The sequence below is a fragment of the Carcharodon carcharias genome, chromosome 2, assembly GCF_017639515.1.
Source record: "Carcharodon carcharias isolate sCarCar2 chromosome 2, sCarCar2.pri, whole genome shotgun sequence".
NCBI classification, from domain to species: domain Eukaryota; kingdom Metazoa; phylum Chordata; class Chondrichthyes; order Lamniformes; family Lamnidae; genus Carcharodon; species Carcharodon carcharias.
In genome coordinates, this window is record NC_054468.1 from 66,258,425 (window position 1) to 66,273,875 (window position 15,451).

The 15,451-nt window shown below is 44.6% G+C and overlaps 1 protein-coding gene across 2 annotated transcripts in view; it reads left to right on the plus strand.

The window, feature by feature from the left end:
* dock10 (dedicator of cytokinesis 10) overlaps positions 1-15,451 on the plus strand; it is a 377,754-nt gene that overhangs the window by 188,837 nt on the left and 173,466 nt on the right. For both annotated transcript variants that reach the window (XM_041212097.1, XM_041212105.1), the window contains exons 4-7: positions 8,623-8,705; positions 9,402-9,474; positions 11,302-11,427; positions 14,261-14,395. In XM_041212097.1, the coding sequence (XP_041068031.1) occupies positions 8,623-8,705; positions 9,402-9,474; positions 11,302-11,427; positions 14,261-14,395 (417 nt within the window). The remainder of the gene's footprint in view (positions 1-8,622; positions 8,706-9,401; positions 9,475-11,301; positions 11,428-14,260; positions 14,396-15,451) is intronic.

Below are 15,451 nucleotides of genomic sequence, written 5' to 3' on the forward strand. Positions count from 1 at the left end.
GTGAACCCGGTGCCTTCGTCAACTCCATGAATGTGCAGATAGTGTGTGATCACAGGATGCTGATTCTACAAGTCTGTGCAAGGTACCGAGGCAGCTCCCACGACGCCTACATCTTCAGACTCTCCCAGATGCCGGGGCTCTTCAGTGCTCCGGCTTGGCTGGATGGATGGCTGCTGGGTGACAAGGGCTATCCCCTCAGACAGTGGCTCATGATGCCTCGCCGCTATCCAAGAACAGGAGCTGAGGAGCACTACAATAGGAGCCACGGCTCCACAAGGGCTGTGGTGGAGAGAGCCATCGGTCTTCGCAAGATGCGCTTCTGATGCCTGGACCGCTCTGGGGCCCACTCCTGTACCCCCCCAGATCGCATCTCTGTGATAGTGGTTGCATGCTGCGTTGTGCACAATCTTGCGCTGGAAAGGGGGGATGCAGTTGATGATGAAGACCTTGATGCAGTGGATGAGGCTGCACAGGACGAATCCAGCAGTGGTTCAGAGGATGAGGAAGCACAGGGCAATGATGAGGGGCAGCACGCTGACCCGCTACTACACCAAGAGGCAGGGACATCCAGATCAATTTAATCCAATGAACCATCAGCTACAAAAACAGAATTACCTGGAAAAACTCAGCAGGTCTGGCAGCATCGGCGGAGAAAAGAGTTGACGTTTCGAGTCCTCATGACCCTTCAACAGAACTAGTGAATCTTAGGAAATGGGTGAAATATAAGCTGGTTTAAAGTGGCGGGGGCGGTAGTGGGGGGAGCAGGGGGGGGGGCTTCGGTTTGAAACGTCTCGTCTGAAAGCCCGTCTGGTCTGCCAGGTTGACATTGCCGCAGCACTGGCACTGGGAGCGTCAGGCAAATCGTGGTTTAAACCCACAACCTCCTGACCCCCGGCTGGCACTTTGTTTAAAAACAAAATCAACGGCAAGGCAGGGGTGGAATATAAAAGAGCGACTTTGCTTTTTTTCAATAGCGAGGCCAGGCTGGAAGTCACGAATGCTTCCGTGATTGAGACACTGGTTTATCACAGCAAAGGTCGAAGGGATTGTGAGCACCCCCCCCCTCCCCCCCATCTTAAACCAGCTTATATTTCACTCCTTTCCTAAGATTTACTCAGTTCTATTGAAGGGTCATGAGCACTCGAAATGTCAACTCTTTTCTCCGCCGATGCTGCCAGACCTGTTGAGCTTTTCCAGGTAACTCTGTTTTTGTTTTGGATTTCCAGCATCCGCAGTTTTTTATTTTTATAATTTTTTTGAACCTTCAGCTAGCTCCACACAAATGGATCTGCAGGACCAGCCTTGCCTGGCACATCCATACGCGGCACATAAGTGCTACATCTTCCACTTCATCAGCTGCAACTAAGGACTTAGCGCATAAACATCAATGTCCACTCAAACACTCATGATATGTCTATGAAACAGACAAATGCAGCACAAAGGAGACAGGAGACACCCTCAGCCATGGTAACAAATGTGGACTTTATTCCCATCCATCAGATGGTGCCACCAAAAACAAAACAAAACCTTGCTCCGACGTTGACAAATATAAATTCCCTAATCAAGGGGGCAACAGAAAAGCACCAGTGAGAAACCCGTGGAGTGCCTAATGTGCCTTATGCTTACGTTTGCAAGTGCCTCGTCTTGGTGCTGCCCCATCGCTCAGAATGGCATCTGAGGCAGCCTGCTCACTCTGCTGTCCTGTTGGCCTCGATGACCTTGGCAGGTGTCCTCTGGCCCGTGGAGCCTGTGCTGGCCCTGCCTGGGAGGGAGTGGCCACTTCCAGAACTGGCACCTCCCCAGTTGTTGCAGCTTCAATGGATGCAACGGTCACTGGCAGAGGGGTGGAGGAGCTGCTGCCCTTATCCAGAGCACCCTGAGAGGAGCTCGCAGTGATGACAGGCAGCTGCTGCACCGACGTGAGGTCACATTGGACCTCCCTGCTCATCGCAGATGGATGGCACCGAGCGGTGACAATTGGTGCCCAGAACATCTCCCACATTGGGAATGACCACCCGTGGCCATTAGTGCTGTGAGGGCTTGCAAGTCCAAGCATAACCCAATCAGATGTTGATCAATCTGTTGGAAGCCTCTCTCCCTGAGAGTTGCCAATCTCTCAATGGAGGAAGCCTGACGCTCTGACATGAGGTTCATACCATCATTGACACTCTGCCTGGATTCCTCCATCACAGAGACCAAGTGAAGCACATTCCTGTGCAACCCGGCCAGATGCTCCTGCGCACCCTGCCACTTGTCCTGCAGCTGCTGCATGGTGGACATCTCCAGAGGCACATCATCACTGCCCATCTCAGCATGTGCCTGGTCCCCTGCAGTCCTCCAGCTGCTGGCGCCAACAGCACTCTCTGTCTGTGCCATCTCCTCCCGTGATTGTGAGGTGTCCTCTCCACTGTGTCCCGGGACACTAGCCAACGTTATATTCCTCACCGATGTGGTAGTCACTGCGTTGGTGCCTGGCTCGCTGAAATGATTTGACACTCATGCCAAATGAAGCCCCTCAGGTGTAGAAGGAGGACTCTGGATGTTCTCCAGGCAGCCATGATGCTGAAATTAACAACAAGGACAGTGCATCAGTTAGCGTTCAGCCTGTAACACAATTCATCCCCCCCCCCCCCAGGCTCATAACGTCATAATGCACTCAACCTTCAAGAACCTAAGGAAATGAACATTGGTGGGGTGGCAAATAGTCAAGAGGAGGCCCAAACATTACATGCGCATACATACAGGCTGGTCAGATGGCCTAAGGAATGCCACATGGAATGTTATGTGGATAAGTGTGAGGTTATGCACTTGGACAGGAGAAACAAGGTACGGGAATACAGGAGAAACGGTAGGACTGTGGAAAGTAAGGATGATTGCAGGGACCTTGCTGGGCAGACCCGTTAAGGGAGCAGAACAGGAACATAAGTCGTTTAACAAGCTAAAAGCCAGACTTGCCTTTATTAGTGGAGGAATAGAATGTAGGAAAAGGGAAGTCATGTTGCAAGTGCAGAAAACGCTGTCGAGGCCACAGCTACACTTCTGCATTCAGTTGTGACCTGCCCATCAGGGGAGGGATGGCATTGGAGTGGGGAGAGTGCAGAGGTTCCTGACCTGGATGCATGCTGGCCTGGAGAGTTGGAGTTATGAGGAAACATTGCATACACTTGTGACATTTGCTGTGGAGCACAGGAGATTGACAGGTCACATTATTGGCCTTCATACCTTTATGAGGGGCATAGACCAGGTGGATAGAAGGCAACATTTCCCCTTGATGCAGGGATGAGTAACGTGGTGGCATTTATTTAAGTTGAGTGCCATGACGTTGACAGGTGAGGAGCTGAGGACCTTTTGGACAGAGTAATATGGGACGCACTGGCTGAAAGGGTGGTGGAAGTACAAACCCTCCTAAGATGCAGTAAGTATTTGGATATGCAGCAGCAATGCCATTGCATGTTAGGCCATGATCAGAAATGGGATAAGGCAACTTTAGAAGGTGCTAGAGACGCGCACCACAAGGGGCTGAGGGACCTTTGTGTATGACCCACACATCTGACTGTATCAGGCTGTGAATGAGCAGTGTTGCTGCAAAAACGATTGCAGCAATTATCAGTGCTTTAGATGGTGGGAAGACAGAGTGGATGGGACTGTGGGCATCAAATACCTGGCCGCTGCGCCCCAGCCTCACCGATACCTGCTGGCTTGGCTCCCTTCTAACTCCATGGCCTGTTCTTCAAAGTGGGTCAGTGTGTGCAGCATGGCCTGGGCACCACCAGTGCGCAAATGCTCTTGGGTGTTGTGCGCAGTTTTCACCAGCAGAACAGAGAAGAGGATTTATTGGGGCAGATCGCTCATGTACTCTGCCCCCGCATGCCGCACCCCAACCACAGTGGCCCATCTGAGGCCTCCAGCGGCCCCTGTCCACACTACTGGTGATCAGTCACCAGAAGATAGTACGGCTGGTCCCAAACCCCTCCCCCAACAGCCACCTTGGACATATTCGGCGTCCATCACTTTGAATAACACAAGGGTCTTAGCGCCCATGGCAAGGAGGTGCAACTAGGTGCGACGCCAAGGCCAGCAGATGGCTCTTGGCCACGACACCTTGAGGCTCCACATCCACCATCTCATCACCATCACTATGACATGTCTTGGAGTTCTGAGTATGTGTCTAGCTGCCTCTCCCGCAGGTTGCCCCCAGACTACTCAAATGTGACAAACACCAACATATGTGGTGGGGAGAACCCATCTTCTCATCAACCAGTAAGGCTGATGTAAGCATGGTCATTATCTGTTTGCCCACCTAGCGTGCGCCAAACGCCCAATGCAGTAACGACACTAAGACATGGGGAGGTGGTGGGAGGGCCTCAAAGGCTAAGGCTACCTGCTGGGTTAAATGGCCAAGGCCGACATGGTATTCACTCTTCCAGAGCTCAACAAATCAGTGAAGCGCTTGCAGCACTGGGTCCCTGTTTGACAGACAGCATTTATGGAGCTGACCACCTCCGCCACCTCCAGCCAGGCTCGCTTCATAATGTGGGGAGCCCTCTTCCTCCCATCCTCAGGAAACAAGACCTCTCACCGTGCTGCCGCCTCCTTGAGAAGATCAGCAAGGCAGGCATCAGAGAAACAAGGGGCACATTGGCAGCCTGCCCTCCTCCTCTAGCCTTCCCTCCACTGGAGCCTGCTATGCAGACCCCCTGCACCTGTAGTTGGCCATGGTGATCAGCCTAAAGGAGGCTGCCTGGCCTTTCTTTATACAGATTGCTGGTTTCCCATTGGAACCAGCGGTCTGTATATGCCTGCCACAATTTTTAAAATCCCGCTCTCCGTGGGAGTATGAAATGCGCTGGGCAGGCCTTAATTGGCCCACCAGCACAAAATGGCGGCATGGCCCAGATCGCCGGTGGCGATCGGCTCCATGACCACCTGCGATTGGGTCAGCCCCGCCTGCCCGACATATAGAAAATTCAGCCCTTGGGCTACTTTTGCTGCAGCAGACAAGACTGGGGAGTTTGAATAGAGAGTTTTAAGATCTGCTGATAGGGTGCGTAGGGAAAGATAATTTTTTTCAGTTTCAGGATTTAGTGATGAGGAATCATCGGTTTAAAATTATCCTTAAGAAAGTATTGAGAGAGGTTAGTTGAAGTGTCCTTACACAGAGTGTTATCGGAGCATGGAATATTCTGCTATAGGGCACAGTTGAGACAGATCACTGCACCTATAAATATTTGAGGTGGAGAAAGATACAAGGGTATCTTAAGGGATTGATGTTTCATTCCTGAATGGGAAGTCAGCACAGATTAAATGGTCTCCTTCTGTGCTGTAAACTTCCATGAGGTCAATTTTTGTGGTAACTTGACAGAGCACCTAGGGCAGATTTTTGCCCTTGGTGGGCATGTGGGCCCTACCGGCTCAGTGACAGGTGGACAGCCGACCCCCGCCACCGAAACGGGGCCCGCCGTCATTTTGAGTGGGCAGGCCAATTAAATCCTGCCCAACGGCCTGCCCAACAGGAAGTGCTATGTGCTTCCTGTGCAGGGGGGGAAGGGAATCCCCAGCTGTCAAACTGCGCTCTTTCGCGCATGCGTGCGAAAGCGCACACTGTTCCCTGAGACAAAGTCCTGCCTCAGGGAGATTAATGACAGTCCAAAAAACTTTAAAAAATAGAAAAATTAAAAAATTATTAACATGTCTCCCTCATGTGACAATTTCACACGAAATGGGACATGTTAATAAATATCACATAAAATGTATTAAAGTTTTTAAAAATGGACTTGAAACCTCATCCCGCCAGCGGATGGAGGTTTCATGTATTATCAGAAGCCCGCTGGGGCTCCTGGCCTGCCCGCCACCCTTAAGGTTGGACGGGTATGGTCTTTAATTATCTTAATTACTCTGTCAATGGCCTCAATTGGCCAGTGACAGGTCGGCGGGTGGACAGCTGATTTCGTTGTCTGCCCGCCTTCCTAAACATTTAAAGGGACTGGGATAACGTCGGGGGTTTCTCCTGACGTCATCCACGTCATTTTCCCATCGGCGAGTGGACCCCGCCTCCAAATCGCCAACAGGAAAAGTCAGGCCCTAGAGTCACAGGGGCATTATGGCATTGAAAGAGGCCATTTGGCCCATCGATCCATGACATGTCATCAGAGTTGTCTACTGTGCTTTTCAATATGATTTTAATGGAATGAATATTGGCAGGCACTATAACAGATGTGTGATCTATTTTGCCAGATGACCACCTAGATTCTGAAAAGCAAATTTACCTTAACAAGTTCTACTGTGCCAAGAGTGGACTTAGATCTTGGAACTCTAGATTTTGCAGATAATATGGCACTATTAGAAAGACTGGAAAGAGGAGCACACTGAAACAAATATCAACAAAATTAGGCTACAAATCCGAACAGAGTGGGAAAAAAAATTATGATAGTTGGAATGGATGACATCAATGTTTGCATCAAACTAATAGAAAAGACTAAAAAAGTACCTCGGCCTCTTTGCCTTTATTTGAAGTGCGCTTTGCAGCAATGCTTTTATCGGAAAAGACTTATTAGCTGAAGTAAGCCAACTTGTGAAACAAAAGGGTGTTACTTGGCTTAGTCATATATGCAGGATGCTGAAGTCCTGGCCACTATGCCAAGCATTGAAAGGGCAGCTGAATGGAAAAAAAAAGTATGGAAGGCCAAGAATAATTTGGCAAATAACTGTAGAGAAAGACTTTCTGAAAGCTGATTTCACTTGAGAAAAGGCACTGCAGTTAGCCAAAAACAGAATAGATGACAAGTGACTGGTGCTGGCTCTGGGCAGGACTCAAAGATATATATTTCTCCTCTCTTGTCCCCTATCACTCCCTGCTGGTATCCTTCACTGGTATGCTCCTGTAGCTTATAAAGATGGTATGATGCAGGTACCAGTTTGACATCAGTACTAACTGAGAGTTACAAAGACCTGTGAAACAAAATTATTCCAAATTTGCAATAAACAGAGTGCAACAGTCAACCATTATATTGTTTAGATAACAGGTGACACCATCGATTTTCTACTCAACTTTATCGGTAGAGTGATAGTTGTGTTGCACTTAGTGTATATTATCTAGCAAACCTACAGTTTTTGTTGTAAGCTACCAATGCACCTGGCTCCATAGTTTGCTGCCCAGCCCACACTGGCAGTATGCCAACGAGCAAGTGCATGGTCACTAAATGCAACTTTACTATAAAATATCTTTGTACCTCAAATATTGACTGTGTTCAAGCAATTAAATGATATAATATAGATGTTGAATTCTTTAAATCACTGGGTATATCACATAAAGGTATAAAAGGGATATTGTACATTCTAATAAAATAAATTATTCCTTGTCTGTTAACAAATGGCTTTAATTAAAATTAACAAAATAAATTTTCTCAGTAAGGCATGGAATTGTGAGTTTAAAAGGTTTTAAATATGAATGGAATACTATAGTAATTGATATCAGGGTGATGCATATTTTGTTAAATGTTTCAGTAAAATAACCAGGAACATAAAGGCTACAATTGAAATATTTAAAGCGCACATTGTTAATTATAGGAATTCATCTTGATCTACTTACATCCTTAATTCTACTAAAGAGCACATATACTCCATAATTATTGGTTAAGAATTTCTTAGAGTTGAGCATTTTGTCCCATTGTGTGCCCCATTCATTCGATTTTTTTCCCCTCGCCCTCATTTTTGTCCTGGAAGTCTGAGCTGATAACAGCATAGTGAGGGCAAAAGGCATCCTACGCCTTCGTGAATGGTGGGACCAACAATCTGTCTCTTTAACCAATAAAATTTAAGGATTAAGAAACTAATAGAGAAATGACAGAGAAGGGGGGTTTATTAGAGTGAGTGTATTAAAGTCGAATCAGGTAGAGAGAGAAATAATGATAAAAAGAAAGATTGGATTAAAAGAGAGGGAAAAGATAAATCAAAAGTATGAAGAAATATGTAAGTAAGAATTAAATTTTTTAAAGAACCTTTTACTCCCTATACAAATGTAACTCAATTCTTCAAAGTGTTCACTTTCTGAGCTGAAGAGATTGATTAACATTGCAGTACATATTTCTCCATATTAAATGGGTATCTGCACTGTTAATTACCAGCCCTAATTTTCTGCGGTGAGATAAATTGACAACGTGCAAATGCAGCAACTTCATTAAAGTCACACAGAAGTTAAGATCTTGTGGTACTAAGCAGTTCATTTGGTATCTCTTCCTTAACCACAAGTTGCTGGACATTTTACACATTATTAATGATGATACCCATTAAACTTGGTAGTAAAAACAAGAAATGCTGAAATTACTTGGCTGGTCTGGCAACATCTTTGGAGAGGAAAACATAGTTAACATTTCAGGATGTCCTTTTTTCAGAGCTCTGATGGGTGGCCATTGACCTGAAACATTTAACACTGATTTTCGCTACTTAAATGCTTTCAGACCTGCTGAGTAGTTCCAACATTTTCTGCTGTTTTTCAGATTTCTAGCATGTGCAGTATTTTACCATTGAGTTAAGCTCACTGTTATTTATATGGGCTAGAAATTCTAGGAATGCAAGGAAGTTGGAAATTGACTTGTTTGGCTAACTTTTGTCTCACTTTCTTAGGCCTGTAAGTACTACAATTCCAATTGGAATACAGTGAAGTACAAATATGAAGAATATTCAGGGGATCTTAAACAGTTACCTCGGTAAGTTTTTAAAAAAGTTATCTTATTTTGATCCAGTCTTCTGTTGTATTGTTGTTTACTTTATCTTGCCATGGTCCACACACAATTTCACTGCTGAAAATCTGAAGGCTGATAGAGTGTTATTAGTATAGCACTGAGGAATATTTGGTGCCTTATTTGGCACCACATAAGGTGGATGTGGATACATATAAATGTTTGACCAAACACTTGTGTAAATGTTACAGTATTGCTTGAAATAAATATACATTGAATTGAAACATATAGTGCCACAGACTGTAATCTACTTTCCTTTAAAGGGTGGTGACCGTTTCTATATAGTCCACAGCTTTGTTGCATATTTTGGCACTAGTGTCATTGAAGGAAATTCTGATGGAAAGTGGTACAGATAGAGTGGCAGGACAGTTAAAGTGAGAGGTTGAGTGCCAGATCGCATAAGTGTGGAGAAAGCATGGAAGCTCACTCCTCTTCCAAGCTCATTAATTGATGAATTGACTCAAATAATTGTGCAGCAAACCTGTTATTTTTATCTCAAAATCATGTATAATTGTCCCTAGTTATTATAGCAATGTGTGCTTAAAACTCAGTGCAATATTAAATAGATATTGGTAAGGGCACAAAAAGGAAAATATAATTTCAGAAAAGTAACACTTTTTCAAACAGATTATTAAGATAACTAGAATTGTGTTTCTTTTGTAGAAAACAGTTTAGACCAGATAAACTGCCTTCACACACATTTGAGATTGATCATGATGACGTTGAAAAAGATGAGGTAGGTATATATGAAGAGACTGAAATATTGTTTAAATAATGTAAATTGTTATAGTTAATGGATCCTGTGGTATTATTTTTACATTTGAATATTCACTGCCAGCAATTTCGCAGTTATATTGTTTGCTTTCCACTTCTGTGATTGCAGATTCACTCATAGAATACCAAACCTAAAAATAAAGTTCAACCTGCAGTTACATCATAATCATCAACAATTAAAATGTAAATAGCAGCCTCATGTTGAGACAAGACAAAAGAAGGCATTGCCACTTATCTATAAGAATTTACTTCATTCATATTCAGTGGGATTCCTGTTATTTCAGCTTAAAAATGGTACTTCTGGAATGTGTCATTCAAATGTAATCATTAATGGATTGAAAGAGACTAGCAGCAATTTTACTTCATACATATTAGGGCACAGCACTGCTGACATGCAATTATTTTTTGGTTGCATTTTTGAGTTGTGTTACTTTCTCTTCCTCTTCAGGCACCTTATGTCATTGAGATTTTTGGGCAACGTTTAGCAGACAGGTGGCTGAGCTAATCCCCTGACTGCTAAATGTCACCCAAGATCAACCCTGTTATGAGAAATGCCTGGGCCTGAACTTTTCAGTCGGCGGGCGGGCTTGGCGGGGGTGGTCGCAGAGCTGACCGTTGCCCGCGATCGACTCTGCGCTGCCATTTTATGCAGGCAAGCCAATTAAGGCCCGCTCAGCGTACTACGAAAGTGGTAGCAGCGCTACCTGTGTGGGTGGGGGGAGGAGGGAGAGTCGGGGCCAGTGCTCTTTCCTGCATGCACGTGAAAGAGCGCAATAATCTCCCTGAGGCGCGGAGCTGCCTCAGGGAGATTGAATGGATGTTAAAATAATTAAATAAATGATTTGAAAATTTATTTAAACATGTCCCCTTATGTGACTGTGTCACAGGAGATGGGACATGTTTTTATTTTTATGAAATTTTTAAATTTACTTAATTAGAGCTTTGGGAAACCACATCCCGCTCGTAGATGAGGTTTCCTAAAACTCATAAAGGCCACTTGGCCTTTTTGCCTGCCCGCCAACCTTAAGATTGGACGGGCAGTGTAAACAATTACACTAATTAATTCGTTAATGGCCTTAATAGACCTATCAGTTAATGGCAGGCATGCAGTTGACTCTGGCGCACACCCGCACGATGATGTCAGGATGCATGCCCGACATCATCGTGCATCATTTTACATGCTGGCGTTTCGGGCCCGCCCCTACATGCCGACTGAAAAATCCTGGCCCTGGTCTTTCCTTTTGGCCTCTTTAAGGTGGATGGATGAGTTTAGGAACTCACTGTATGAAAAGTTGGCAGCACAGTGTATAAAACACATTAAGTGCTGCATGCTTCCTTGTACAATCCTTCACAATGGGAAAGTCAGTGTTATATATTTTTCTTCATTTAAAAGACAGAGGAAAATATCCTCCCATGTAAATAATTAGATTTGTTAAATTTGTTTATGTAGAACAGTGCTGTTTCAAATTAGTTACTAATTTTATTTCTATAAATGGAAGGTATTATGTTCTTGAAATAATCTCTTCTCAGGCACATATCTAATTATGACATAATTGTCACACTACCCTGTTTTAGAGGTTCACTGCTAAACAAGTGCCCCTCTAGCAGGTTGACTTTAAGTGCTCCTGAAGTCCTACGGATATCTATGCCTCACTTGTATTTCCTTCAAACTGCTAGAAGACAAGATACTATCGCCTAACCACTGCTGTAACATGTTTGGGAGGGGAATTAGAAATTCAATAAAGACAGAATTGAAATATCATTGTATTCCTACTTCTTTGATTTACAGGACACTACATCTCTATCCTCCTCAAAAGGAGGGGGTGGTGGTGGAGGAGGAATGGGAGTTTACAAGTCTGGCTGGCTTCACAAAGGGAATTTTAATAGCACTGTGAATAATAGCATCACTGTCCGAGTAAGTTTTTCTTTACTTGACTGATTTAACTAACATAGTGGATTTGTTTAAAATTTTACAATGTAGAACTGTTCCAAATATTAAGGACACAAGAGAACTGAACAAACATTGTATTCAGCAGCATTAGTTCGCAAACATTACTTTGCTAAAAAGGTTAAGAAGTTCAATATTAGTTCTTAGTAATTTTTACCCTTCAGTATTTTCGTAAATATTTTGTTATTGTCCACTTCAAATTAGTGAAACAGCTTAAATTACCACCGTAATACAAATAGAAAATACTGCAGACGCTGGAAACCTGAAATGAAAACAGGAAATGCTAGAAATACTGAGCAGGACAGGTAGCATCTGTGAGAGAGAAAGAGAATGAACGTTCTATGTTGATGACCTCTCAGAACTGGAAAAATTAGACATGTAATTCTAATATGGGAATTCTAAACCTGGGACTGCACATGAGGATTCTAACCCTCTGGGCTGTACATAGTAATTCTAACCCTTAGCCTCTGTACAGCCTTGACATCTTTCCTGAAGTGTGATGTCCATAATTGCCCACAATACTCCAAGTGAAGCCTATCTGGCAATTTATAAACTTCTGTCATGTTCTCTTTTTATCTTTTATATTCTATTCCTCTAACTTATATTCCCTGGACCATAACCTCATCATTGAACATTATGCCATCACTTCCTAGACTATCACGGCCCTCAGCTCCTCTGGAGAGCTTTCCTTCATGGCCTCAAACCTCAGTCCACCAATTCCGCTTAACCTGCTTCTACCTCCTTCTCAAAATACACAAACAGGTCTTCCCTGGTAGAACCATCACTTCAACCAGCTCTTGCCCTACAGAACTAAATTCTTGGCTCTACATTTTCTCCTCATACCCAGTCCCTTCCCACCTATAATCATGAATCTTCTGATGGCCTCCATCACTTGAACAGTTTCCTGGCCCTAAACATCTCCTTTTCACAATGGACATCCAACCCCTCTACACCTCAATCCCCCACCGACATGACCTGAGGTCTCTCCGCTTCTTCTGTGAATGGAGGTTCAACCAGTATCCATCCATTGCCACCCTCTTCTACCTGGCGGAACATGTTCTCACATTGAGCAACTTCTCCTTTTGACTCCTCTCACTCCCTTTAAATATAAACTGTTGCTGTAGGAACCCTTGTGGGTCCTAGTGATGTCGAGGTATATGTGGAACTTTATATGCTTTGTTGCACTTTTACTCAGGTCTCCTTCCTCACCTCTTTTCCTGATACATGGATGATTGTATCTGTACCATTTTCTGCTTTTGCCACAAATGAGAAAATTTTATCAATCTTGCCTCCAATTTCCACCGTTCCCTCACCTTCACATGGAAAATTATTGATGTTTCCCTTCTCTTCCAAACACAGATTGAGTGACCACTTTGTCTCCAGGTCGGGAAGGAAACCTCAAAGACTTCCTGGACCACGGTCCCTGATTTGTCAGTGGGAGGCCGCCTCCAGGAGCTGTCGTGCTCCCAACTCAGGCCAACTGGAAAATTTGAGTCAGTCTCTGATCCATGGCCTTAATTGGCCTTTTAATCAGCTTAACTACAAGCCTCAACCAGGGCTTCTTGAAATAAGCTCAGGGGCAAGATGTTGTTGGTAAAGTGACACCTCCATTCAGTCCAAAAGCATGACCGCGAACTTCTGGTTGCCTGTCATTCTAATTTTCTATCCAATTCCTACTTTGAGCTCTCTGTCCTAAAGCACCTATGTCAGAAGTCTGATAGTCAGCCAAGTCTTCATAGACTTAAAAGTTTTATTTGCAGAAACATTCATTGTCCCATTATTATATGCTCTTGCCTTGCACCACCATCCTTTTTTTTCTTGTAACTTCTCTGGCCTTCCATCCAATCACAGACCTTCCACTTAGCTCCTTCTACCTCTCCCTTATTTCTCTGCTTAAAACCTGTTGCATTTCCAACATTTTTCAGTTCTGATGTAAGGTCACTGAACTGAAAAGTGGGGCAGGATTTTATCCTGATATGGGGACAAGAATGGAGGCAAGTGAGTGCGCAACTTTGTGCTAGTGGCCAGTGTTCCAGTTTACTAGCACCATCACGGCCCCGAGCCATTTGTGAGAAGGCCTGGTTGGGGCTTGTGGTTAAAGTGATTAAAAGGCCAATTAAAGCCATGGATCAGAGGCTGACTCAACTTTTCCAGTTGGCCTGCTGGTCCTCTTTGGCATCAAGAGCACAGGTGCTACTGAAGGCAGCTTCCCAGTGGTAGACTGGGGTCCTTGGTTCAGGAAGGCTTTGAGGGCTCCTTCCCAACCATGGCTACAGCTGCACCACAGGCTGCCCTGTGCTGGGGTTTCCTCTCCACAATGATGGTCCAGCAGCTGTGGCCATTTTGAATTTCACTTTTTTTTTAAAAGAGCTGAGGGCATGACTCAAGGTGGAGTCGCCCTCTCTCTCTCTACCTTACCTGCAATAGCAGGCTGTGGCTCCTTTAGTGTTTGAGGACATCCTATTGGCCCTCCAGCTTCAATAACCTGTTCGATGTCATCAATTGGACAGGGAGTGTGACCTCTGGCCATTGATTGGCTGATCAAGGGAAAGTCAATGTTGAATAACTATTCTCAAGACAGTGTGGTGTGGCACGTGCATTTGGCCCTGACGTTAGTGTCCCGATGCAGAACGGAAAACCTGTCCATAAACCATTTTTCTCTTCTCAGATGCAGCCTGATCTGCTGAGTGTTTCCTGTTTTCCTTCTGTGTTTATAACTAGAACATATTCACTTAATGACTTTACATTTGTTCAGACATTTTATATAGCTGCATTAATAACATTCACTCTCTCTTTGCAGTCCTTTAAGAGGCGGTACTTCCAACTAACACAGTTATCAGATAACTCCTACATTATGAATTTCTACAAAGATGAAAAAATCTCCAAAGAACCTAAGGGTTGTATCTTTCTGGACTCTTGTACAGGCGTCCTACAGGTAAGAGTACACGGTCAACTTATGTTAAATCAGAGATCTCAGATACCTTGTAGAACTCAAGAGATTAAAATCTTGAGCCAGTGAGGTCTCTGATTTTCAATTGCCCTACTGTTTACTGTAATCGTTATAGTTATTGCTAATTCTTACCTGTTCTAATTAATCTATTGTAACGGACAGGAAGAGGGTTAATTTAAACAGTACTAATTTCTCCTGTCCAGAAACAGGATTTGTTTCTCTCTTTATAAGTGATGGCATACTTCCCAACCCCTCCATTTTGGTATGATCCAATTTTCCAGTAATAATCCCACAACAAGCTCAAGATAGGATGAACTCAAAGGGTTAGTTTATTTGCACACACTCAAAATGCGGAAAGGAGAGTTGCAATGACCCCTAGCATTCATACAGTAAAAAGAGGAATAGAGAGAAGGTTTTGCAGTACAGAGACCACAGAGAAGAAAACATTGTTTCACATGGGTCCCAGAGTCCAGAATCAAAGCCCAATGAAGTATTAAGATAAAGGCAAAATGCTGCAGATGCTGGAAATCTGAAACAAAAACAAAAAATGCTGGAAAAGCTCAGCAGGTCTGACAGCATCTGTGAAGAGAGAAACAGAGTTGACGTTTCGAGTCCGTTTGACTCTTCTTCAGCTCTGAAGATGACCACTGTGGTTGACAGGACCCTCAACAGTGCCCGACCCATCTCCCGTGCCGCTACCCCCACACCTTCCTGTCCCTCCCACAACCATGATAGGGTCCCCCTTGTCCTCACTTTTCACCCCACCAGCCTCCGCATTCAAAGGATCATCCTCCACTATTTCCGCCAATTCTAGCATGATGCCAACACTAAACACATCTTCCCCTCAACCGCTCCCCCCGCCCCCCCCCACCCACCAACTATCAGCATTCTGTAGGGACTGTTCCCTCTGGGACATCCTGGCCCACTCTTGCATCACCCCAACACCTCATCCCCTTCCCACTTCACTTTCCCATGCAATCACAGAAGGTGCAACACCAGCCCCTTTACCTCCACCCTCCTCACCGTCCAAGGGCCCAAACA